The 27712-nt window shown below is 44.6% G+C and overlaps 1 protein-coding gene across 1 annotated transcript in view; it reads right to left on the reverse strand.

Moving 5' to 3' along the window:
* The window catches only part of GALNT10 (polypeptide N-acetylgalactosaminyltransferase 10), a 216625-nt gene that overhangs the window by 111086 nt on the left and 77827 nt on the right, over positions 1-27712 (reverse strand). Inside the window, exons 2-3 of the mRNA XM_045999768.1 lie at positions 9544-9646; positions 6430-6568 (exon numbers count right to left, since the gene is read on the reverse strand). Of these exons, the coding sequence (XP_045855724.1) occupies positions 6430-6568; positions 9544-9646 (242 nt within the window). The remainder of the gene's footprint in view (positions 1-6429; positions 6569-9543; positions 9647-27712) is intronic.

The raw sequence follows: 27712 nt of genomic DNA on the forward strand, positions 1-27712 counted from the left end.
TAATGTCATCCCACAGTTCATTAATGCTCTTTTAATTTTGAAAAAAATCTTTTTCTATATTTTATTTTGGAGTAGTTTATTTTCCTACTCTTCAGTTTCACTCCCCACTCCCCCCTCCACAATATCTAAGCTGCCATTCATCCCATGCACTATTTTTCACTGCATTGTTAGCTTCATTTCTAGAAGTTCAGTTTGGGTCTTTTTTATCATTCATGTGTCTACTTAATTTTTGAAACATATGGAATAGTTATAATAACTGTTTTAGTGTCCTCTGCTAATTCTAAAATGGTTATCAACTCTGGGTTTATTTTAATTAGTATTTTCCTCATTATAGGCTATGTTTCTTGGCTTCCTTGCATGCCTGATAATTTTTGACTGGATTTTACCTTGGTTCATGCGGAATATCTTTGACTTTTGTTTTGTTTTTTAATCTTTGTCTTTCTATAGTCTCAAGCTTTGTTTTGGAATGTAGTTAAGTTACTTAGAAACAGTTTGGCCTTTCTGGGTCATAATTTAAGATTTTTTTTAGACTAGTCCAGAGCACTGTTCAGTCTAGGACTAATTTTTAGTCTTTGTGAGGTAAAACTCTTTTAAGTACTCTACTCAGTTCTCCAAAAGTTATGAGTTATGAGGTTTCCCAGTCTGAGTGGTATAGAGTCTCAACTAAGAGCTAAAGAGCTAAGAACTGTTCCCTCTACCCCTTTCAGGTGATCCCTTTCCCAGTTTCAGGAAGCTTCTGCACAGGTAAGTACTCATCAGACATCTGCTGAGTAGTCGAGGTCTGCTCTGCAGATCGCCACAGCTCAGTCTCCATATGGCTCTCTCTTCTCTGGGACCTGGTCCTGTGAACTCTGACCTCTTTGGTCTCCCTGGACTCTACTTGGGCTCCCCTTCCTACACCATGGCGTGGAAACTCTCTCAAGACAAAAGCTGGGGAACCTGTAAGGTTCACCTCATTTGTCTCCCATCTTTTAAGAATTACTGTCTGTCCCTGACTGATGTCCAGTATCATGCAAACCATTGCTTCACAGTTTGTCCTTTGTTGTTGTTATCTCAGGCAGGAAAATGTCCTTGTTACTCTGTTTTGACCCCCAAACAGCATTTTTGTATGTCTCTGTGTACATTCATATTGGGGGCACTATGATTACAATTACAACAAGTGCTATAAGAGTGGCTGATTTAAACTTGTGCTTATGAGCCATCTTTCTTTCCAGAGTATATATTTAATAAATGTTTGTCAAAACAAATAGGCCATAATTGCCTCTGTTATTGCTTTTGTAACCCACTGGAGATATAAAGGCGATCAACAGAATACTGGCTTATTATAACAGTATGAAATTCTAAGTTCTTTTGAGGAAATTCAACATATACCATAAATCAACAGAGTTAATTTAGCAAAAAGCAACAAGCAAAAGGAAGCATGGAACCAAGAATCTGGTAGATTTGGGCCTTTAACTGCAACAAAGATTCCATTTGGGTTCACTCATTACTGAAAGCTAAGCCAATAGACTGGGGAAAGCAGGTCAGGATTGTAGGTAGTTTTCATTCCTACCATGAATGCTGACTGCTTTTAGTCCCACCATGGACAGTCTTTGCATGGGAGAAAATCACCATTTTCTCAGAGGAGAAGTTTGCACAGGAGCCTTCAGACCCCAGGCACTCCAGGAATTGGGGCTGCTGCCATCAGCTCTGTGCCCTGGAGGGGCCTTCATGCACAGCTGCTGAACAAACCCCCAAGCTCCCCGGGGAGGAGCAGGGAAAGCAGGCCAGTGTACCAGCCAGCTTCCATTCAGCTCCCTCAGCACAGGTTGCAGCGGGCAGATCCTCACAGAGCCAACTGGCCGCCTCCCACTTGCAAGTCCAGTGAGTCAGGCCCAACTGCCTGGTCTCCATTCTCTGTGGCTCCATGGTCCCTGGTACAGCTTCTGGTGGGCGCAAATGCAGCTGGCACAAACAGCCCCTCAGTCCTGCTCTTGGCTATTGCCAAAACTCAGCTGAAGAAGTAAAAGGCAAACATTTTACTTATAAAACAGCTCCTGCTAGAGAAGTTGTTTCAGCTAAAAGAAACCAGAGGGAGAGAGTGTCTTCACTGCTCTAATTTCCTCATACTTTTCTGCTATCTGCAGGAAAGATCCACCAAACCCCTCCAGCCTGGGAAAAAAGTAAAAGCTCTTTAAGACATTTATCAACTCATTTCTGGAAAGTGAGCTTCCACACTGGGAATTCCAAAAGCGTGTGTTGGGCAGGGGTTGGGGGTGGGGGGGTCAGGAGTACTGGATTTAGGAACATCTTTCATGGTGACTTGGAGCAGAGCCTGAAGTGTCCTCAGGCTCCATTCACATCCACCTAGAACATGGGTTCCTCACTGTACTGACGCCCTGCACCCCTCTGCCAGGCTGCCAAAGCCTGTGGCCGCTTCTCAGAGTAGCTTTTATGATGCATAAAATAAAGTAGGTCAGGTGATAAAGGAAACCAATTAGACCAAGATACAGTTATCAAAATAATAAATAATTTGAAATACAGTAATAAAAATATTTCCTTATGAACACATTACACAACACGATCCAGGGGCAGTTCTAAAAACTACCTTCCCTTCACAGCAGGGATTAGTGTTTAGGATGTTTCTAGACACTTGTAAAGTAATGTAAAGGTAAATGATTTCTTTTGGTGACGACATCACAGGTGCTTTGTTGCCTTCAGTCATAACGGCAAGGAACACCACATTCTCATGAGAGGTTACGGAAAAGAAAAATGCAGTGTTTTGCCTCATTCAGGTTTATGGTCCTATCTGTGGGCCCCAGGACTCCTAGATTAAGAAGACCTTTCTTTTCCCGAGCTGTTGGGGCCTCTAATCATCTGGGAGCCTCAAACTTGTAGTCAGTAAGCTGGGAAAGCCTACATCTCATGCCTACTTCTCCACCTTCAGTGTCTTCCCGCAAAGGCTGGGGCTGGGTGGGGGTGTCCTCTGAGGTTCCGGGTACTCCGTGTCTACTCTTATTAACTCTCATTACTGGTCTTCTCCTGGGACGTAATGACCTGTTTGGCCTGTCTGTCCCCATCTCTTGCAAAAGGCAGCAATAATGGCTCATTTACATTGTGATCCTGGTGTCAAGCACAAGGCCTGGCACATAGGAGACCATGCCTGAATATTTACAGACTGAACAGATGAACGGACAGATGAAAGCTGTGACCACACCTAGCTTCTCTCGTTGTAAAAATCTTCCTTATTTCACACTAGCAGTTTCTCAACCCTAGTTATGTAAGTGAGCACTGCTTTATGAGGTTTTAGAAACTACCGAGACCCTGGAGGCACCCCCAGAGACTCAGATTCCAGTGGTCTGGGGTGGGGCCCTGGCCTTTGTCTATTTTTTTTTTTTAACATTTTAAATTTATTTATTTATTTTTTCAGCGTAACAGTATTCATTGTTTTTGCACAACACCCAGTGCTCCCTGCAATACGTGCCCTCCCTATTACCCACCACCTGGTTCCCCCAACCTCCCACCCCCTGGCCTTTGTCTATTTTTAAAGTCACCCCAGGTCCAGCCAGAGTTGAGACCCCACAGTAGTGCAGAGCAACAGCTGAGGTCAGAGGGCAGTGCGCCCAGATGAACTTCTTTTCCAGAGCCGGCAAGATGAAATTAGTATAGAATTCTGAACTCTGCAAGGGGCTAAACACATAAATTGAGTTTCTGACCCTCAGAGTCAGGTCACAGTTCTGAATCCAGCAACATCAGTTATATCTGAACTACATGCTCAGACTTAGATGAAAAACCTGGGGCTTGAAGTGAAGACCATGAAACAAATTACTGCAAACGTCAGAGACAAGCACTCCAAGGCCCCACGCTCCCTCCCCTCGTGGCAAGAAGTCCTTATGAATAGGGCCCATCTTGGACAGGCAGCATATTTTCTGGGGGACGGATTCCTGGCTAGGCGGTTTTCTCATCTACAAAGTAGAGAGGATAATAATATTAAGGCCAACTTCAAGGTGTTGCTGCAGGAACTGAAAGATGGAATGGGACAGAAAGCATCTGGTAAGTAGCCCCTACATGTTATCAAGATTAATTCTTTACTATTGGGATTAGTATCTATTTATGGTCACTTCCCTTTACTGTTTTCCAGATACCATGTTTTTTATGAAGTGAAGGTTTGTGTCAACCCCATGTTGGGCAAGTCTGTTGGTGTCCTTTTTCTGACAGTATTTGCTTGCTTCGTGTGTGGGTCACATACTGGTAATCCTCACAGTATTTCTAACTTTCTCTTGATCATTATTATAGTTGAATTGCTGCAATTTCATGATAAAAATTTAATGGATTAGAAGCTGTTTCTTATGGGTGAGCAAAAAAAAGTGGCTTCTTGAGATGGAAACTACTTCTGGTAAAGACGCTGTGGAGATTGTTGAAATGTCAACAAAGCATTTAGAATATTACACAGACTGAGTTGATAAAGCAGTGGCAGGGTTTGAGAGGACTGGTTTCAATTTTGAAAGATCTCCTGTGGGTAAATGCTATGAAACAGCATCACATACTATGGAGAAATCTTTCTGGAATGGATGAGTGGATTGATACAGCCAAAATCATCGTTGATTTATTTTAGGAAATTGGCACAGTCACCCTGGCCTTTGGTAACCTCCACCCTGATCAGTCATCAGGTGCCACGTTGAGGCAGGACCCTCCACCAGCAAAAAGATTACGAATCACTGAAAGCCCAGATGATGGTTAGCATTTTTTTTTAGCAATAATGTGTTGTTTTTTTTTAAATTAAGCTATGTACTTTTTTTTAGACATAATGCCGTTGCACACTTAACTGATGACAGCATAGTGTAAACTTTTATGTGCACAGGGTAACCAAAGAACTTGTCTGACTTGCTTTACTGCAGTGTTCTGGAGTAGAACCTGTAGTACCTCCAAGCTGTGCCTGTCCTGCTTTCTACCAATGGAGTTCTTCTAGGTAGAGGGACCTTGTCTTATAGATGTCAAGTCACAGTCCCCACATTCAAGTTCTGATTCCACTTACCCACTGTGCCATCTTATGCAAATCATCTAACCTTTTCATGCCCAGATTCCTTATCTGTAAAACGATGGTAATAAAGGTATGTACCTCACTGGGTTTTTAGAAGGTTTGGCTACGTGAGGTAAAGCACTTGAAGTATCGAGAACATCTTCTAAACTTAAGCTTTGCATCAAAATCACCGGGCGGTCTTATTTAAACACTGACTGCTGGGTCCCTCTCAAGAGCTTTTGATGCAGTAGATCTGGGCTGGAAACAGAGAATGTGCACGTCTAATATGCTCCTAGGTACCCATGGCATTGCTGGCCTGGGAGCCACACTTTGAGAACCACTGGCTGAGAACCAAGCCTGGCATACAATAAGCATCAACTAAGTATTGGCTGATACTATCTTTTCCTGGGCTCTACGTCCTAAACCCCTGAGCAAAAACACTGTGTGCTCCGGTGCCACTTGGTACTAGCCTTCCTGCAGCAGCCGTTTTGAATTCAGCCTGCAGAGGTTCCCAAAGCGTGGATCCAAGACAAGCTGCACCAGCATCACATGGGAGCTCACTTATAACGCAAGTTCTTGGGCCCCAACCCAGATCTATTAAATCGAGATCTATGGGGGTGAGGCACAGTATCCTGGGCTCTTAACAACCATCCAGGCAACTCTACTGCAAACCAACTTTAAGAACTCCTGCTCCAGTAGAAAATCACTACGACTAACACAGTAAGCCTCCTGGAAATGGCTAGGGAGGCAGGACAGCTTAAGGTCACAAGTATAGGTTTTGGTTGAGTTGAAGACCTGGTTCAGCTTCTTTGCCTCCCCGGGGACATGAGTTAGGATGCTCATTTAAGCCTCAGTTTCCCCAGCTGTAAAATGGGCACCATTGTAGGACCTACCTCACAGGAACCTCAGATGTGCAAACAACACATGATAACTGTTGAGGGAATGTTGGCTGCCACTCTTACACTCTTTATCCCTGCTACAGTGTGTCCAGTTTCAAAGTGATTTGAGACAGCTTGTTAAAAAAAGACATAAATATACAGGCGCACAGCCCTCTTTTAAGAAAAGGAAAAAAAAAAAAAGTAGCCCACAGAAAGTGGGGAGCATGAGGGTTGAAACTGTCATTGCAATTGTCTGAATGTGAGGTTTGCACGTGCCTGTAGGCCATAGCAGAGAGGAAATGCAGAGGTCCAAAAGTTTCCACTGCTTGAAAAGTGAAGGGGAAGGAAGGAGACGGGTTCTTTTTCAACCCTCTGCCACCCCACCTCTAAATCTAGGGGAATCTGATCATATAAACCTCTGCACCACAGCCCTGTGTACCAAGGAGGGAATTTCCTCCAGCCCGCTTGATGTACCTGTTTCTTTAATTAATTCTCATCAAGAGCCACAGGCAAAATCCCTAAATCCCAGAAGATGAGAGATGTCACACTCACTTTGGGTGCCGAATATCAGGGAGAGAGCGATTCAGGGAGATTTTATCACTGACGTAAATGTTAAATCCATTTTCTCGGTACGCCTGATCCACTCTCTCTGCGTCGGTCATGGGGTAAGGTCTCCCTTGTTCTCCATTTCCTAGGAGCAAAGAGCAAAGTCAATGTTGCTAATCGAATGGAGTGGGGGAAGAAGGATGAAAGATATGATTAAACCACAGAGATAAAACTTTATACATGGATACAGAGTGGACCTCTAGATTTTGCAGTGGGTGTCTAAAGAGGGGAGGGGAATGAGCATTTTTTTTCAGCCATGCCCATGTCACGCACTTTACAGACCTGTTCTCACGTCATTCCCACAGCAAGCTGTATGGGCAGACGTGCGAGCCTTCATTCTATGGATGGACGAACTGGGACTCAAGAAAGTTGTAAGAGCAGGTTTGTGAGCTCCGAAGTCCATGCTCGCCCTACTCTACCAGGGACCCCAGACATCCCTGACCATGGCATCCCATCAGCTGGACAGGAGGCCAGATCTACTTCATATGAACTGACCAACCTGGGGCCAGTCATACCAACTCTCTGAATGGCAGCTTTGCTCCAGCTGGTACCCACACCCCACTGAGAAAGTCAAATGTGAGGGTACATATATGGCAGAATTTGTAAACTATTTTATGATTACTCTCTAGGCAAGGCAAACTTCATATGCAAAGAAAAAATGCTACAAATGATAAAAGATGCTTTGATCTTTTAAGTCAGCAAACGATTAAAATCTGCCTAGCCTGGCCATGATTGCCCGAAAAGTCATGGATTTGGGTGGATAAAGTGCTAGCTGTCCTTTCTCTGTACAATCCAAGTGGGGAAAGAGTTCCTGATGCTCCAGGAAATTATTCTCTGAGTTCCCAGGGTGCAGGAAAGTCCACACCCACCCCTGCAATAACAGTGCAATAATCTGCAAGTGGACAGAGTCTTGAAGAAATGGCCAAAAAATCAGCTTGTTAAAAATCACCCCGTCTTCTGGAGCTTGCAGTCTGAGCAATACCCTATTTACTTTGCAAAATAAATGTTGACAACATCAGCTTGATGGGAAGGTGCAGGCTGACAGGTGGGGCAAAGGGCTGTGCCTGCTCCACCCAACCAGATGAGAGAGAGGACGCTGCCATCTGTAACTCGGAAGGCTCCATGATAAGACGCTGCTGGCTCATGCCCAGGATGGATTCCGCAAGGGACACAAATGCAGCCAGCAGAAAAAGGACAGCCAGAAGCATCTGCTTGGAGAGGGAAGTTTCAGGGAGGCAGTACAGGGAGTGACTCAGAGTTCAGGCCCTAGAGTCTGGCACAGTGCAGCCTGAAGCCCAAACCTGCTACTCGCAGCTTTGTGCCCTGGACATGCCATTAGACTTTCTCTGATTGGGCTTTGCCCTTTGGATTAATGGGGAAAAGAAGGTTCAATGTGATAATTAAGGAGATAACACAGGGCAAGATGTCTGGCACAGAGTTAGCACTCAACACAAGCTGGTTATTATTATTCTTAATAATGTCTCTACTAGGGCGCCTGGGTGGCTCAGTGGGTTAGAGCCTCTGCCTTTGGCTCAGGTCATGATCCCAGGGTCCTGAGATCGAGCCTCACATCGGGCTCTCTGCTCAGTGGGGAGCCTGCTTCCTCCTCTCTCTCTGCCTGCCTCTTCCTACTTGTGATCTCTGTCAAATAAATAAATAAAATCTTTAAAAAAATTAATGTCTCTACTGCTTACTCTTTTTCTTGCTAGTTAGCCCCATGTTCTAATAATTCTTGTATGATAACTGCCTGGAAAATCAGCTTGTTTCAAATGTTTCCTTTCTCAGTTTACCAGCACCCACCCTACCTTCATGTTCAATTACTGCCCTACAGAAAAATGCATATTGTGTTTTTAGATTTCCCAGACCATCAGTTATTGTATCAGCTCTAATTAGAGCCTGCTGTAGTTTGGTTTTTTCATAATGTAATCTTTAAAAAAAAAAAAATCAATAGTGGTGGATTCTTTTAACTAAGATAAAAATGAATAAAATGAGGGAGTTGAGGGAAACTGGAAGGGGAGATGAACCATGAGAGACTATGGACTCTGAAAAACAACCAGAGGGTTTTGAAGGGGCGGGTGGGGTGGGAGGTTGAGGAACAAGGTGGTGGGTAATAGGGAGGGCATGTACTGCATGGAGCACTGGGTGTGATGCCAAAACAATGAACACTGTTATGCTGTAAATAAACAAATTAAAAAAAAATGAATAAAATGCCAATCCCTACATTTCTATGGTGGCTTCCAGTATTATAAAGTTGCTTCAGACCCATCGCTTCATTTGTGTCACCTTGACAACACCACCGAGGTTGTCTGAGCAGGAAGCGTGAGACCCACTAACACATGGGGAAACTGAGGCTCCAGGAACATGGGATCTATCTGATGGTCACACGGTTGGTCAGTGGTGCCAGGCTCTCTAGAGATGACTTTCCACATTATTTCTACAAACCCCACCCTTCTCCACCCCTTCCCAACTCCCCAGTGTAACAGGAACTGCTCCAAAGACTAATCAGCCAAAGAAAACTTTAGCTGAAGCCTGCTAAATCCATTCAACCTTGTGGCTACATCCAGACCTGGATTCGAGTCCCAAGCCTGCCTCTTTCTCACTGTGTGCCTGCAGGCAGATTACCCCACATCACTGGGCTTCAGGTCCCTTCTCGTCAAATGGGCCACAAAGGATGACTCGGGGTTTCCCTGAGAAAATGTGAAAAGTATGGAGCCTGGGCCTCGCTCACTACAGGTATTTAATAAATGTTGGCTCTTACCATGACTGGTCCTCATTTTAGTGGTAAATTATCTCATAAGTGGTAGGGGGACATCATCTGTCACCCAATAAAGGTGGTAGGGACAATTCCTGAAGGCAGTGGATCTGGTGATGTGAGTGGAGAAAGGGATCAGCTAACAGGTGAAGAGGGAGCCTTCCCAGGAAGCAGGGGAAGGGATGGCGGCAAACGGAGAGGGAGTGAACAGGAGGTCCAGACACAATGGCTAAACATGCACACGCATGTGCACGCATGTGAACCTGCCCTTCACAGGACCCGCCAATGCACCATACTGCTCTCCATACCTACGCGCTGGGCGTCCCTTCTGATGGCTTCTTTGTCATGCCAATCCTTCAGCTTCTGCCCATCTCCCACGAAAAATATCTTCTTCTGCTGATTGTGGGAGCCCTTAAAAAAAAGATAAAAACAGTGAAAAAGAAGGAAAGGGGGAATAAATTCAATAACAGAGACCCAGAAATTGCACTCTCTATGGGAGCTTTTGGTGCTGATTGACGATCTGTCATCATCTGCTCATTTATGAATCCCCTCGATCTGCCTTTGTTAATGCTGCCGTATGCCAGTCAGGTGGGCAAAGGTCCGAAGGATGACAGGCACATGGTGTCCAGCCTCTGGCACTCCGAAACCAGCAGGAGAGAAAACAGATGGACAGACAGTCCTTTCCCCCAAGGGAGAAAGCACAAGTGTAGCTCTGTCCACAGAAATATGAGAGCCACAAATGTGAGCCACATGTGTAACTTTAAATTTTTTAGTATTCGCACTAAAAAAAATTAAAAATAAAAAAACAGATGAATCAGTTTTGATAATATATTTTACTTAACCCAATATATTCTATCTAAAGTATTATCGTTTCAACACACAGTGTTAAAAATCCCTGAGATATTTTATTGGGTTTTTTTGGTACTAAGCTTTTGAAATCCTTTTTTTTTTTTTTTAAGATTTTATTAATTTATTTGTCAGAGGGAAGTTGGGGGTGGTGGAGAGAGAGCGAGAGTGAGCACAAGCAGGGGAGTGGCAGGGAGAGGGAGAGGCAGAAGCAGGCTGATCTCTGAGCAGGGAGCCTGATGTGGGGCTTGAACCCCGGACCCTAGGATCATGAACCTGAGCCACCCAGGCATCCTCTAAGCCTTTGAAATCCAGTGTGTATTTTACACTTGTGTTCTTCTCAATTCAGACCTTCCCAGGTGACTCATGGCCACATACTGGACAGGGCAGGTAAGTGAACCTCAAATCAGAGGCCTGGAGAAAGGGCTATAGGAGGAATTGACTTCAACTAGGGAGAAAGGGAAAATATCACAGGCCTGAGGGTGTTTGGGCTAAGCTTCAGGTAAGCAGAAATGAGAGGCGGGGCAAAGACTTCCAGGGGCAACAGAGGTGGGAGAGCTGGGCTGGGCCTGAGGAGCTCTGCACCCAGAGCAGAAGTCGCATTTGGTTATTTCCACAGTCCCAACGGCCCAGTCCCAAACAGCATGAATGTTTGGCTATTGTGTGCGGAATGTATGAACAAGCAATTGGAGGGCTGAAAGAAAATGGGAATATATATAGCAGTCACAAGAGAGTGGCCCCTAGGGGCCAGGCTTTGCAGGCCTTTATTGTGTCTGGGAGGAAAGTCCATCCTGGCGGGCCTATTAGAAGCAGTTTCCGTAATTAAAGGAGTTGTATTCCAGTATGTGGGGTCATTAGAAGGCGCCAGATGCTTCCCCATGCCAACAGTCAAGGCTAAAGACTTGGCCCAGTGGCTCAGTTAGAGCCTTTCCCAGATAACACCGCACTGCACGGCTGTTTAAGGATCTTCCTGTGTTCACGTAAATGAGAACGGCTTTCCACATCACCTTGCCCATTAAAAATCTTGCAGACTTGTTCTTGCCATTGTGGCATACAAGATCCAATGGTCCTATTTCCTACGTAATTAGCTACGAAGGCCCTGAGCATGTGGCATGCTGCAACATTAGCACTAACAAGAAGCCACCAGAATAAAATCATCCCCAAGCCTGTTTATTAAGTCTCTGGCTGATCCTTGTGTTAGCAGATTTTCCACAACGGCTCAATATCCTTACATCAGCTCTAATGATAATAACAATCCTGTGCGCTCCCTCTCCTACAGACCTTTCTGAGCTGTAAGGAGAAGATTTGGAAAGTTAGCATGCCAGATGTGGTCAGAGAGGGAAAGAAAACTGTGAAAACAAAGCCCACATGCCCACGAACAGTTCTCAGGGTTCTCAGAAATCATAGGAGCTGAGCTGGAAGTTCCTTCAGCAAGATTCAACTGCGCTCAGCTACATTTCTACAGGGGACGCTTAATAATGTCTTGGGAGGAGGGGTGCTGAGAGTGGGAGGTCGACCCCCTTTCAACCAGACCAGCAATCATCTGTCTGTTTTCTGAACTGTGGTTCCATGTGGATTTCATTTTAGAAAGCGCCCCTGCTAAAAACAAATGGATAATCAAATCTCCAAACAAGTGAATACATCTACTTGGAAACTGACCAGGGCCACTTTCCCATTTCACACACAGAGCAGCCAAGTCTTGGGGTGGGTCAGGGACCAGAGCAAGGTAAAACCCTTTATTACTAAGAGGTCAAGAGGGATTGATCAACGGCTGGTTAGCAATCTTTTCTGCACCCCTCCCTCCCAATTCCTTTTCCCTCTTCTGCTACGCAAAAACTGGGAACTTCAGTTTACTGCTGAGGTCACTAGTGGGATGAAGAAGATCGGCAAGTTGAGGCTACCTTAATGGAAGGAGCCTATACAAAGAGACTGTCAAAGTGTGAGCAGCAATGCCCCCCCGGGATATCGTTAGAAATGTTCATTCCTGGGCTGCCTGGGTGGCTCAGTCAGTTAAGTATCTGCCTTCGGCTCAGGTCATGATCCCCGCTTCCTGGGATCAGGCCACGTGCTCGGGCTCCCTGGCCACAGGGTCTGCTTCACCCTCTCTCCACTCATGTGCTGGCCCTCTCTCAAATAAATAAATAAATACTATCTTAAAAAAAAAAAAAAAGGAGAAAAAGAGAAAGAAAAAGAAAGGAAGGAAGGAAGGAAGGAAGGGAGGAAGGAAGGAAGAAACATTAATTCCTGGGCCCTGCCCCACTCCTGATGAGGCAGAAACTCTTGGATGTTTTAACATCCAAGATGAGGCCCTACGATCTGTGTTTTAACAAGTCCTCCAAGAGATTCTGATGCACACACAGGTTTGAGAACTACTGGTCTAGAATGAAGAAAGTCATAATCTTGCCTGCTTGGGTGCTGGTCAGACCAAACCTGGGCTCCAGTATCTAGTATATGTGCTGCCGAAGCGAGCACTGGGCTCCAGTATCTAAGTTGAACAGATATGTAGCATCAAAGGTCACAAAAAAGTTAGTTATGATCGCTGGCAAAAACAAGCTGGTGGTTTTTGAGGTTTTATTTTGTTTTGCTTTGTTTTTTAAATTGCCAGTGTGGGGAAAAAAGGAGATTTTCTACTGTTAAGGCTCAGGTGTCCCTCAAAGGACAATTTCAAGAGTCTACACAATTCCACAAAGGGCTCTGTTCCCTCCATCTGCTTGTGAAAGTCTTCCCTCGATACTGGGAATGGGGCACAGGACTGAATCTCACAGTTGTGACCTCATGGAAGGAGACTCCATGAATCTTCTCAGGATGAACAGTGAATACTGAACTGACAGGGTAGAGAATAAAGGTTCCAAAATTCTGGAAGATTCACACCCTCAGCTTCTACCACCTGCACTGCTTTTGCTTTCATGATGTCTGACCCTCTGGAATGTTCTACGCAGAAGATTTATTTTGTTTAGGTGGTCTCAATAACCCTTGAACTCCCTAAACTAATAGGATATCAGAGTCTGCAGACACAGGGAGTTCTGCATGTCTAAGCACATAGTTATAGAGGAACCTCAAATATCCAAGCTAAGAAGCTGCGCAGAATCAATTAGTCCACTCCTCTCCCATCTTACAGATGGGAGGCCCAAAGAGGCCAACCTACCCAATCAAGGCCACATAAGCAGGCAAGAAGATATGAGCCATGTTCTTTGATTCCCAGCCTAGTTTTCAGTGGAGAGAGCCCTTGCAGGGTGGAGAGACCTTGGACAAGCTACAGGAGTCACGAGTGCCCCAATTTTCCCACCTGGAAAATGGAGACAGCACTATCTACCCAATAGGTACTTGCAGAGGAAGTGAGAAAAATCACAAAAATAGAATGTATCCTGAGGACTTCCAGAAACTACACATGAAAACTGGTCATCAACTCCTTTAGGATTTTAAGAATCTACTGTAAACTGACATCTCATCAAATCACCTTGATAAATAATTTAGATTTTGTAACAGACCAAAAAGCTTTTCAATTAATAGGTCTGAGCATTTGGTAGCAGAAAATTTAGGTTTCAATCCTAAAATCACAGAGCTTTCAGTGCCTGAAGGACCCTTTGAACCCTACCCACAAACGTTAACAAAAACTGGTCTGTTTCAGGTGGTTCAGGACTCTCCGAGGTCCATCCACAGAAATCCCATAGATGGATCATCCAAACTATCACCAAATGTTTATCAAGACCTACCCCGTGCCAGACACTGTGCTAGGCACTGAAGATACAGGCCTGACAATAAATAGATCCTGTGTAAGTGTTAATGGGCTTTACAGCCAGATCACTCTCTCTCAAAGGGTGGTTTTTAGGAGACCTGGGCCCTCATTATAGATGTAATTTCCTGGCGCCACCTTGAACTTACTAAATCAAAGTATCTGGGGGGTGAGAGGCCAAGATGTGTTTTTAAACACATTCCCCCAAGCGATTCTGATTCACAGTAACGCTGGAAAAACCACTCGTCTAAATCCAGCTGCCTCGATTTACAGATATGAAATCTGCCTCGATTTACAGATATGCAATCTGAAGTTAAGAGAATAGAATAGATTTGCCCCCAAATCCCATAGCTGCCAGCCCCAACGATCAAACCAGATCCGGCTGTTCTCTCCCTGGGATAGACTGTGAGCTTCTGGAAGGCAGGGGGGCCTCTCTTGTTTTGGTTCATCACTGTGTATTCCTAGGCCAATACCTGGCCCTTCTTAGGTCCCCAGTAAATATCGGCTAAATGAGTGAATGGCGGCTCATCAATGGGGCAGGCACTTTAGTTTAATGACTCAGAGCATTCTGGTTTCAGAGTTGAAAAAAACCTAGGTTTCACTTTCAGGGCAGGTGCACCCCAATTTCCTTGACTGATAGATACGGAAAACTGACAGAATAACCATAACCCGTGGGTTTTTGGGAAAACGAACGGAGCTTATCAACACAAAGCATCTGGCTCAGTGTCTGGCACAAAGTTAGGCCTTCTCAGTAGAGGGGGCCTATTAATACATTATTTTTAGAGTGCTAAATGATCCGGTGCTTGTGATCGGCACTTCTGGGGGAACAGAAGATGGATGGGAATCAAATAATAAAACCGTAAGCCCTTCAGAGGCAACGTAACACCTGAGCCGATTCAACTGGCCATCGCTGGTAACAGGATGTAGAAAGTCTCCTCACTGACAGAAGGGCATGTGCCGATGTGGAAATTCTTCAGGCAAGAACAAAGTTCCTACTTAACAGTGGCATTCTGCGACAGAAACAAACATCACAAGACCTTCAGCCACAAGAAAGGCACAGAAGACACTTCTCAAACGACAGCAATTCCTATGCAATGGTAATCACTTAATAGTGTGCAAGAAAGCATGTCTGGATCTTTCAGTCCAGAGGTAGCTGTAAGTTTAATACTGTAGGCTCAAATCTCCGTCTGTAAAAGCTGTGACTGTCTGCCCTGGGGTTTCCACGGGTCCTGTTGCTACAGGAAGCAAAAGGGTTGGGAGGGCAGGGCCAGAGAGGCGAGGGAGAGTCTTTGGAGGAGGCTGGCAGATTCCACACGGAAATCCCATTAAACTATAAACTGGAAATGGATTTTGACTGGCTGCTCTATATAACGGCTCCTGGTGTCTGCGAGCTTTTACTTAACATTCCACAGGAAGAACCAGTTAGTGTTCAAACAGCCACACGCTCATACACACAAATGGAATTTTCATCTTTTGTTAATCACTATTTAGTGTGCCTGGTACCCTTTGGAGGGAAGAAAGGAAGGTGGTGAAGCAAGCCAACAGTATTCTGCCCAAGGAGAAAGTGCTGTCAGAGGACATGCTCGAATCCCAGTATGGCAGACGCAGTGATTCCCGCTGAGGAACCCAGCACCTCCAGCTGAGCCGGCCAGTGTCTTCAAAATACGGGAAAAGGGCTATCCGCTCTGAAACTGCGACGCCGGAAGTTATGCCCAGCACATCATCTGCTTCACCTAGGGTCCCAGGACATATTACGGGCCAGATTCTGCTGCAAATTTTAGCACGGCTTCTTCCCCCAATCTCCCCTTACAACTAACCCTACAAAGGCGCTAGAATGATTTTGCTTTGAGGTTTAGATGACTTTATATAATTTCAAAGTTCTGTCTATCTGCTAAGGAGATAATTCTAATAACCTTCACAGGCATATACACACATACCTACATACACACATACAGCAAAGCATTCTCTTCAAGGTTGCCTGCAAGGTTATATTTCAAAGACGGCCAGGTACAGCTTCATTTAGCTGAAAGCATAAAGTTACTTAAAGCGAGGGAGTTTGGACAATTGGATAAAAGTACTTCCTTTATCAGTTTTGAGGACATAAGCTAGATTATCTTTATGTATTCATCTAATAAATAAGGATGACTTTGTTGATAAATTGAGGACCTATTATGTCCAAAGACCTGTGGGGGAGACAAAGATAAATAAGACAGTCCCTGGATTCCCTTCTCAGACTATGAGACAGTACATAAGAAAGGGAAAAACAAAAAAAAATTAAAAAATAAAACACAATACCAACATAAGGGTCCCAAAAGTTGTGTGGATAAATTCCAGATATTTACAAGAGACAAAGATTAAATTCTGCCTAGGGCAATCAGGGAAGGATTCCTACAGAAGCAGAGTCTTTGAGAGCTGCCTGAAAGGATAGGATTCTCATGGATAGCAATGAGGGGTCAGAATCTAGCTGGAGGAAAAGCATGTGCAAAGAAATGGACATTATGAAGTAATGGACAGATTTACTTAATGGCAAGGAGCCTGATTTAGCTGGAGTGGGTTGCAAAAGAGTCATGAGGGGTGCCCAGGTGGTTCAGCAGGTGAAGTGTCTAACTCTTGATTTCAGTTCAGGTCATGATCTTAGGGTAGTGAGATCAAGCCCCTGCGTCAGGCTCCCTGATAGGTGGGGAGTCTCTGCTCTCTCTCTTTCTCTCCCTCTGCCTCTCCCCCCACTTATGTGTGCGCTCTCTCTCCTTCTCTCTCTCTCTCTCTCTAAAATAAATGCATCTTTAATAAAAAAGAAGTGAGAGAGTCACAAGCCATGAGGCCAGGAAGTCTGGACCGGAATCTGAGGGCCTTATACTGGAGTTCTTCAGCAGGAGAAGGAGAAGCAGCAGCAGAAGACAGGAGGTCTCCGAGCAAGGAACAGGCTGGAGTAGCAGCATTCCAGGAATAAACTGCTGCTACTCATCCATCCACTTGCAGTTAATCTCAGGATCCTCCTCTCTCCGAGAGAGATGGCAGAAGAAAGATGATTTTTTTTTCATTCAGAGGAAATGTTCCCTCTTTGTGGGCTGAGGACCACTCTCATTCCCGCTTCCCACAGGTCAGACTTAAATGGGGCTGACCGAATCTCAACCCCAGTGATAGGGTGGCTGTTCTGAGACCTACCATTCACCATCAGCAGTACCACGCTGTATGAGAAAACAATCAAACCTAAAGGGCACTGTTTGTGGGGGGACGGAGACACTACAACCCAGCAACCACAAGACTGCCTAAGTTTGCTGAGCCCAGGTTCTTCGAGTTGGCTCCTCTACCTGTCAACTGGGCATGTGTCTCTGACTCACTCCGTGGTCCAACACCAGGATGTTAAAATCTGAAATCTGAAAGGGGCTCCGCTTCCTAAGCGTCCAAGGTCATTTACAGACAAGAACTACTGTTTTAAAAGGCTGATCCTGTACTTCCAAGGGCAGAACCAGACCACCTGTCCAATTCACCCTTTGTTTTGAATAGATGGCACTAGAAAAGGTCATTCACTACTTAAGGTGTGAAAGCTCATTAAGAGGCTTTTTCAACAGCGGAGAGAAAAATAGCCAAGATATTTTGTAATGTCTATTATCTAAAGGGCAAACGGAATCTTTAGTAACTTCTCTCTTGCATTCTGAAAGAATGATACCAACTTGTACCACTTTTTTCAGAGGAAGTTCCTGTGTTTTATCACTGGGGGTGTATGTGGGAGGGAACAGTACTCTAGTCAGTGGTTTGATAATGTTCACTTGAGCCTCTCACCCATCCATCCACCCAACCGTCCATCTGTCTGTCTGCCTATTCATCTATCCACTTAAGTGTTTAATGGGTACAACAACATGCTAGGCTCTGTGCTAGGTATCCAGGATATTGGTGAGCAAGACAGACAAGGTCCCTGCTCTCATAGAGCTTACCGTACTGTGTGTGGCGGGGGGGAGTGCACACTTGATTCCGGAACCACAAATAAAAGAGCTACAGTGGAACGTGAATAAAAGAAAAGTACATGGCGCAAAGAGAGTCCCTTTCTTTCAGATTAGATCAGGAGAGTCTGATCCAGTCAGCCGGGTCAGGAGAGGTGTCCTTGAAGAAAGACAAGGAGTACAATTAGGAGTTAATTCAACAGAGAGAGAAAAGCATTCCAGACAGAGGAAAAGCAAGGCTGTGCAAAGGCCCTGTGGTGAGGCAAATATGAAACAGGCAGGACTGAAAGAAAAGCAGTGTGTGTGGTGCACAGAAGGGGAAGCCTAGTGGGGATGAGAAGTGGTAGGTTATAAGGACTTTTTCTGTCCAAGTATTAAGGAGGTAGCAGGATCAGGCTATATTTGGAATGTTCTCTTGCAGCCAAGTGGAGAAGGGATTAGGAGACCAAGAAGGGTGGAACTAAGGGAAAAGGCTATCACAGTGTATATATATAGGCAGAGATGATGCTGGCATGGACAAGGAAGATAGAAGTGGGGATGGGCGCAGACAGATTTTTTTTTAATAGAATAATGAGGGTTCTGTAGGTCTGTAGTCAAGAAATGCAGCCTGAGAACTTTGACACTTGACACTATCTTTAAGGTCCATAAGCCCAAAGTCCTGCGGATGCAGGTAGGGCTGACCTGGGACCTCAGCCCAGACCTTCCTTTGCCTAACCTGCTGTTTGTTTCATCACGTTACTTCCAAGTGTGAGCCCTTGTTCACAACCAGTCAGGAAATCAGACCTAATGAAAATTGTATCATAGGTCTATTAGCCTTCAGGAATTAAATGACATGTGGTCAAAAAGAAAGAGACGCAAACGGTAACTGGGGAGGTCAGGAATCCTCCCATCCCCATGCTCGGCAAGCCTCTGCCACGGAAGGTGTCCCTAGAGGCCTTGTTATTCCCAGCCTCGGCAATGTGAGCACTTTGATGCTAAGTGAACTTTCTCTTGGAAAGTAAGTACTTTCACTACCCTCGGAAGGCACTGTGATGCCTTCAACCAAAGAAATTGTCATTGGTTCTAATGCCAGAGAAAAAACTGCCTAAAATGAACTTTGAGAGGTGGTTTGTCATTATATTTCATGGGCAATTGTCAAGGGTGATTCTGATTTTATCTTATTTCCCCCTATAGTGGTGAGTTTATTATAACCTAACCCTTTCTTAAGATGAGACTTTACTATGTTATTATTGTCATTATAACCACTTTGAAGATGACAAAACTGAGGCCTGGAGTGAAAATCAATACGAAAGTGTTTTACAAACTGCCAACCACCCCATGAGTGTAATCATCACAACTAATGGTTCCTTCCACACACACACCCCTGCCCACTCCTTCCCACATCCCAGGACACAGTCAGTTTTTAGGCAGGAAAAACCCGCTGCAGTGAACCATGCTTCTGTGCCTTATTCACAAGGGGTCTTGAAAATTTCCGTCTAGCTGGTAAGTGATCAACCATAGGAAAGTCTCCAAAAAGTGTTCTCAGAGGCTTGGTGGATCGAGCACAATAGAGTATCATTACACTGCTCTACAGAGCAGGTGTGGATACATAAAGAGGACGGCAGACAAAACCAGCAAGCTGAAGACGAGGCAAGTTCCAAGTTCTCAGGGATCGAAAAATCTGCAGACACATCCTACTGGTCTCCTTTTTGGAGAATTAGAACTGGAACGCCAAGCAAGATTGTAGTTGTTCTAGTCGTGGTAATAATTACAAACAAAGTGCATAAGGGCACGTGCTTTGGAGTCAGAAACACCTAGGCTTGAGTCAGAGTTCTGCTTTGCTTGCTAGCTGTGCGACCTGAGGCAAGTTACATTGTTTTCCCAAACCTTGGTTCCTTGGGTATGATGGGGGATATTAATAGTATCTGGCATAAAGGTTACTGAGGATTAAATGCGATATAGCCAGTAAAGGTCTTAGTGGTGTTTGGTATTTAGGAAGCTCTAAAAATCACAGCTATCATGATTAGTTATTATTTGCATAGTACTTTGCAAGCTACGAAGCTTTTTTATATATATTATCTTATTTTTTCACTACAATCACACCAGGATGAAAGGAGTTATCGCCAGCCTATCCTAATGCTCTTCCTTAGGGACCAAATACTCTGAGAATCCTCACAGTACTGTGCTCCAAGTGGCCCTTCGCAGTAAGCCAGCAACAGCCAAAAGACAGGACCTCTCTGCCATGCCTGCCTCGTGCTGGAAGAATGAATTCCCAAGTACACCGGCCAGGCTGTGATCCACTGGTTGATTTCTACAATCTTAGATCTTCATTCAGGCTGGCTGACTACTGACCATTTGCTAAGGTCCCCCAAGGCAGTGGGGAGGGGAAAGTGGAGGAAAGCAGATGCTGACTGAGGCCATCGCTTCCTCCGGTGCTGCCCTCCCCTCACCCACAACTGCCCGGGCCTTCCCATGTGTCGTGTCCCGAAGTCACAGAATCTAGATGCTGAATAGGAGCTGAGGTGCTGTCTCCTGTGGTGGTTCACTGGGCCCGGTATCCCTTTGCTGTGGCACATGCATGGTCCCTGAGATTGACCTGGGCACCGAGGAGAGAGCCTCCATACGATATAGACGGCACAGTTATTAGAAAATTCCTTCTGGTACTCAGCTCCCTGGGCTCCTTCTTGGCTCACAAGGAAAGTCTCTGACTGGACTATGATCCTGGCCCCATCCATCTGCCATCTTGGGACCTCTAAACTCTTCTCCATTTCTCTTGAGGTGGGAGCCACAAAGGGCTCTGAACCTCCTTGAGCAGCATCCCCACCACCTCCCTGCCCCCTCCCTTACTCTCACTCTGCCATTCTTTTTTTTTTTTTTTTTAAAAAGATTTATTTATTTGACAGAGAGAAATCACAAGAGAGGCAGGCAGAGAGAGAGGCAGGGAAGCAGGCTCTCCGCTGAGCAGAGAGCCCGATGCGGGACTCGATCCCAGGACCCCGAGATCATGACCTGAGCTGGAGGCAGCGGCTTAACCAACTGAGCCACCCAGGCGCCCTCACTCTGCCATTCTTGTTCTTCCACACTCATCTCTTAGACATACAGTGGCCCGGGCAGGACACGTAAGGTGTGGCCACAACAGCACATAGGACAGTGTTGTTCGAACACATGACTTTGCTGTGAAAGTAAGTAGTCCCTGTAGGAACAAATCCCAACTCTTAGGTGGGCCTTCCCTGACCTCCCCCTGACTAGACCATAATCTCTAAGTGTGCCCTGATAGCATCCTTACCACTCCTTTGTGATTTCACATTCATATGGGTGATTACTTCATTATCGTCTGCCTCTCCCTAAACTGTAACTCCGTGATGGTAGGAGATAGCAATTTTTGTTGAATGAATGAATGAGCGGAGACATCATTTGTTTTATCTTTTCTAGAGAAGGAAGGTCATCCATGATTAGACATGTCTAATATAGTCCCAAGGATTTAATACCATAAAGGGGTTCTGGGAATTAACTTTATCCTCTGCCTAAAAGGCTTCAACTTAATGGGCTACAAAACTAAAGAGAGCTGGCTTACCTAGATCCTAAAACGATTTCTGAAAGATACAACACGCTGAACTCTTCTACCTTCTTCCTTCATGTTCCAACTCTTTCATCTCTGGATCCCTAATATTTAGGTTTGTGCATAAATTGCTGTATGTTTCCCAGGAGCTGTTCTCTTCTTCTACCACAGTAATGGAAATTTTAGCTGGAAAAGAACTTCTCAGAATAAAAAAGCTTATATTTCCCAGACATCCTAGCAGCCAGCTGTGGCTTGACTAGGTCCTATCTGATGAGAAATGAGTGGCAATCCATGGAACCCACTGGAAGAAACTTTGATTCCTTCTATCTTGCTGCCTAGAATGCAAGTGCCTCCAAGCCGGATCCTGAGATAGAGGTACACACTCTAGAGATGGTGCGGATTTTGGTGGGAAGGAACCCTAGATTCCTGAGGACTCTAGGGAGCAGAGCTGTCACATCAGTCCTGGACTGCAAACCCCCAGATCTTCTTTTCTTAAAGCTTGAAAACCTGAGAAATAACTTGGTGTGATGCAGAAGACCCTGAAGGACGATTCAGAAAACCTGGGTTTCAGACTTCTGGCTCTACATTTATGAACAGTGGGATGGTAGACAGGTCCCTTATCTTTCTAGATCTCCATTCTTTGACTATAGAAGGGAGGTCAAAACAGTATGTATCTACAACATAATTCTGTAAAAAAATGCTAAGGAATCTAAAAAAGGGAGTAGAACTAGTAAGTTTAGCAATGTCACAGGATACGAGGTTGACAAATGAAAATCAACCATATTGCTAAATACCAGCAATGAATCATTGGAAATGAAATAAAATGTAGCATTTACAATGGCATCAAAAATATGAAATACTTGAGGGATTAATTTAACAAAAACATGAAAGACCTACACACTGAAAACTACAAAACACTAATGGAAGAAATCAAAGCTCTTTAAATAAATGGAGAGATATATTTACAAATCAGAAGACTAGATGTCAATCTTCTATCTGCAGACTCAATGCAATCTTTGCAGCAACTGACATGCAAGGGACATAGAAAACTAGTCAAAACAATTTAGAAAAAGAGCAACGAAGCTGGAGTGCTTAAAATCTACTAATTTTAAGGCCTCCCCTAGGGCTATAGTGACCAAGAGAGTATGGTACTTGAGTAAGGAAAGACATGTGATTGATGGGAGCCAAATGGAGAGTCCATATATAAATTGTCCAGAGGTGCTAAGGAAATTCAACAAATGGTGTTGGAATCACAAGACATCCATATGCCTAAATATAAACCTCAATCCTTACCTCACACCATACATAAAAATTAACTCGAAATGAACCACTTACTTAAATTAAGAGCCAAAATTATAAAATTTGTACAAGGAAATATGTGAGTGAACATTAGTAATCTAGGTCTAGACAATGGTTTCTTCAATAGGACACAGACAGCATAAAATATGGATAAATTGGAATTCATTACAATTTAAAAGCCTTTGTTCTTCAAAGGGCAAAGCATGGACTGAGAAGATATATTTACAGAACACATTTAATGAAGGACTTATATTCAGAATTCATATAGCATATGTTACAGTTCAACATCATTAGTCATTAGGGAAATGTAAATCAAAACCACCATGAGATACCACCTCACACCAACTAGGATAGCAATATTTTTAAAAACTGGAAGATTACTGGGGCACCTGGGTAGCTCAGTGGGTTAAAGACTCTGCCTTCAGCTCAGGCCATGATCTTGGGGTCCTAGGATCAAGTCCCGCATTGGGCTCTCTGCTCAGGAGGGAGCCTGCTTCCCTCTCTCTCTCTGCCTACTTGTGATCTCTGTCTGTCAAATAAATAAATAAGTAAGATCTTAAAAAAAAAAAATGGAAGATTACAAATGTTGGCAAGGATGTGGAAAAACTGGAACCCTTGGACACTGCTAGAGAGAATGTAAAATAATGCAGCCACTGTGGGAAGCAGTTTGGTGGTTTCTCAGAGTATCCAGATGACCCAGCAATAACCCCCTAGGTACATAGCCCAAAAATCTAAAGGCAGGGACTCACATAGGTATTTTTATACCAATGTCCACTGCAGCATTATACACATGCCCAAAAAGTGGAAATGATTCAGGTGTCCTTCAACAGGTAAAGGGATAAACAAAACATGGCACATACACACAATGGAATATTATTCAGCCATCAAAAGGAATGAATTTTGATACATGTCACAATGTGTATGGATCTTGAAAGTATAATGCTTAATGAAATAAGCCAGACACAGGATACACATTACATAATTCCACCTACATGAGGCACTTAGAATAGGCAAATTCATAGAGACAGAAAGGAGAACAGAGCTTACTGAGGGAAGAGGGCAATTAGTGCTTAGAGGAAGTCATTATTGATGGGGATGATGAAAAAGTTTGGAGTATGGTGTTAATGGTTACACAACTCTGTGATGTCTTTAATACCACCAAACTGTACTCTTACAAATGGTTAAAATGATAAATATCATATTATGTATCTTTTCCCACATTAAAAAGAAATACCTTCCTCATTCTCCCCCATGCCCCCAAGAAGCAAATTCTTCCAATTTTCAACCCTTACATATTCTAGTAACTCTCTTGGAAATTCACAGTCGATGTTAACACATTTAGGCTCTGTAAAGTCTCACAGGAAAGAAAGCTGCCTAACTTTTGTTTAATCCAGCATTTCACAAATTTATTTGACAGTAAGTACCCTCCCCCGCCCCCGCCTGCTTGCAAATGATTAACACCCTGAGGAACTCAGGGACCCTGTTTTGAAATGCTATGCTAATGACAGGGTTTATGAGGATGAACACAACATGATTCCTCCCTCTGCAATGTACAGTCAGTTTTTTTTGCTTTTACTTTGAAACATGTAGACATGGAACAATGACACAAAGATTTCAAGTTGACATACTGATGTGGAAGGAGGGAAATAAAGTTTATGATCATCTAAGATTTTCTGAAAGAAAGCTTTAGTCACCTGCTGAAGCCTCTGACATCCGTGTCTACTCATCCATCCATTCATCTCATCTGATAAACATTAATTGTGCAACTACTATTTGTTGGTCCCGGGCTGCATGCTTCGAGGACTATCATAAAAGACACAGTTTCTGTCTACAGTGTAGCCATATTTGAGATCATTTCATTCTAGTTTTTTTTTTTTTAATTTGATAGAGAGGACATGATCAGAGGAGAGGCTGAGGGAGAGAGAAAGGGACAGACTCTCAGCTGAGCAGGGAGCCCAATTTGGGGCTCAATCCCAGGACCCTGGGATCATGACCTGAGCTAAAGTCAGATGGCATAGCCGACTAAACCACCCAGGCGGCCTCAGACTATTTCGTTCTAAAAGTTGCTACTGGGACATGGAAGAAGAATCATGAGTTATTCCAGAATAACTGCTCTGGAAACAGCTCTGCAGAGGGCACTGGAAATGGGCACTGAAGGATGGGCACAATGCGTGCTGGGGAAGATGCCACAAAAGCAAAGGTGATAAGGTTACCCAAGAATGTCCCTCACACAGAGGAGTACAGACGATTTTAAAAACCTGGCTTCTTAGAACTCTGCTTAATGGATCACTTTACATTTTCGGAATGGTTTCTCATATGGAAATTTCTCCAAAACCCCTTGATTGGTTTGAGAAACAATGCCCTTGAAGTTGGAACAGAAGCTCTTGTTTTTACTCTAGAGAATTCAGGAAGATTTCTCAGGATGACTGTGGTAGACTGAAAAAGTGGCCCATTTCCGCCAACCCTCTCTGTGTCCATGTTCTCTGCCTTGGGATCCTGAGGCTCCTCTCATCAGCAGGTGGCATCTATTGTCTCTCACCTTCTGAATCAGGGCAGGCTTCGTGACTTGCTTTGGCCAGAAGAATGAGGCAGAAGGGACAGCATGTCAGTCGTGAGCCTAAGCCTCAAGAGACTTGCATGCTTTCCAGCCTGCGTTTTGTTCTTCTGCCTCCTCGAAGGAACAAGCCCAGGCTAGTATGCTAGAGGGATGTGAGGGGTGAGCGGAAAATGAGACACGTGGAGAAGGACTGAGGTCAGCTTGGACAGAGAGCCAACCCCCAAAGATACGCAAGCCCGGCCAAGGCCAGCAGGGCTGCCCAGCCCGCCCACAGCTAACCAGAGTCACATGAGACAGCACAGCCAAGACCAGAGACGCCACCCAAGTGATCTGTGGACCATAAGGGATAATATATGGTTGCTGTTCGAAGTCACCACCTGAGCCTGGGGTAGGTTTCTGTTTTGTTTGTTTGTTTGTTTTTGGTGGTAATAGAGAAACGATAAATGACCTTTGAGAGGCTTCAGTTCAGTTTTGTTTACATCAAAAGGTGCCAAAATAGAAACAAAACTGTAGGAATCCTGTCCTCCTGTCTCATTTTTTGAAAGGATCCAAGTCATACCTGTATTCTCAAGCTCAATTCAAATACTAGATCCTCAAGTACGATATCCTAATTCTAGTTCCTTCCACTTAAATAATCATCTTCCCCCCCACGAACCTCTCACGGCACTCTCTCTACCCCTCTCTTTTCGGAAGTTAGCCCTGAAGGTCTCCAATTATAACCATTTGTATACGTGTCACCCCTTTCCACTGGATTCTAAACCAGTGCTGTCAAACTCTCTGATGAAGAACCACTTTAAGTTTCAATTCATTGTGAACCAAGCCATCTGTGGTCGGCAGGATTCTAAGAATGACTTCCAATGACCCTCATCCTGTTAACACTCCTCTCTGCGTGAGTGTAGGTGGAACCTGTGAATACAATGAGAGGTCTCTTCTCTGATTACACTGTGGTACACAGGCCAAAGACTATCCAGGTTGACATAATCTAATCACAAAATAAAGCAGAGCGTTTCCCCCATCTGGCAGTATGACAAGTCAGAAGGATTCAAAGAGTGAGAAGACTATGATGGGGCATCGCTGGCTTTGAAGCCTGAGGGACCACGTGTGGGTGGCCTCTAGGAGCAGAGAGCAACCCCTGGCTGACAACCGGGGAGGAAACAAGGACCCCGATCCCACAACCATCTGCCGACAGCCTGAACATGCCTGGACGTGGATTCTTCCTCACAGCCTCCAGAGAAGAGCCTGGACTGGCTGACACACTGTGAGACCCTGAACTGTTAAGTCGGCTTGGACTCATGACCTATAAAACTATGAGCTAATAAAGGTGTATTGTTTTAAGCCACTAAGTGTGTGGTAATTGTTGAAAAACAAAACTAATGCACCCCTGTATAGTGTGGCAGATTATAATTTCCAAAGCTAGCTGTAACAAACTCTTACAACCCATGTATATTTCTAAAACCTTTTTCCACAAGCCCATTAAAAGGTGGAATCTGTGTCTTCTCCCTTTGAAGTTGGGTGGGCCCTTGCGAATGCCTCAACCCACAGAGTCTGGCAGAAGAGATGCAGTGTGACTCCTGAGACTAGACTATGAAAGTTCTGTGGGCTTCTGCCTGGCTCTCATGGAAGCCAGCCACGGTGCAATGAAGAAACAACTCCCTCTTCCTGTAGAGAGGTCAACATGGAAAGGAGCCACCAGCCCAGTAAATGAGCCATCTAGGAGGCAGGCCCTCTGGCCCCACTGCGGAGACACCCCCAGCAGGGATGGTGTGGATCAGAGATGAGCTGCTCTGCCCGGCCGTGCTCAAACTGCAGATCTATGAGCAAATAAATGACTACTACTGTTTGAAGCTACTCAGTGTTGGGACAGTTTGTTAAACAGCAACAGTAACCAGGATGAGTGCACAGCTTGTACCCCGTGTCATTCACCGTGTAAGTTCAAGAGCATGTGAATTGATCTATATCTATTCAGTAAGACACACCCACTGAGCGTGTACTTGGTATAATGGTGCGGCCAAATTGCCATAAAAGTTTCTAAATGCTTATCTTCCATTTCTGTGTATCTCTCAGGGTTAGCTGGTGCCATTCTGCAGGCTACACTTGGGGACGCATGGCCATTCTTTATCTCTGGGCCAACCCCATTCTTATTCACCTCTGCATCCTCCCAAATGCCTGTTAGAATTCCTGGAAAGAGGAAGGATTCAGTAAGTGGTTATGGAGTGACTAGAACACCCAAAGAAAGGCATGGCTGAAAGCTCCACTCTCTCATGTTATAGATGGTAATGCGGCAGTCCAGAGAGGTGAAGGAATACATTTGGGATCATGGGATAAGCTAAATGTAGAGCCACGAAGCCTTCTAATCTAGACTTTGCCAGCCCAACTGCCTACGTGTAAAGAGGGGTTAGCCAGGTCTGAAACACTATGGAAGGAAGGAGGCAGGTAAAAGGACAAGTGTATGCAAGCCCATGTAAGGGGAGGGGCAGCTGCCAGCGGACTGCCACCAAGTGAGGGCAAGTGAAGACAGATGTTCAGTTTTTAAAAAGAAGCTGGAGAATTCAAGTTTCTAGAC

The sequence above is a fragment of the Meles meles genome, chromosome 3 (genome assembly GCF_922984935.1).
Source record: "Meles meles chromosome 3, mMelMel3.1 paternal haplotype, whole genome shotgun sequence".
In the NCBI taxonomy this organism is placed as follows: domain Eukaryota; kingdom Metazoa; phylum Chordata; class Mammalia; order Carnivora; family Mustelidae; genus Meles; species Meles meles.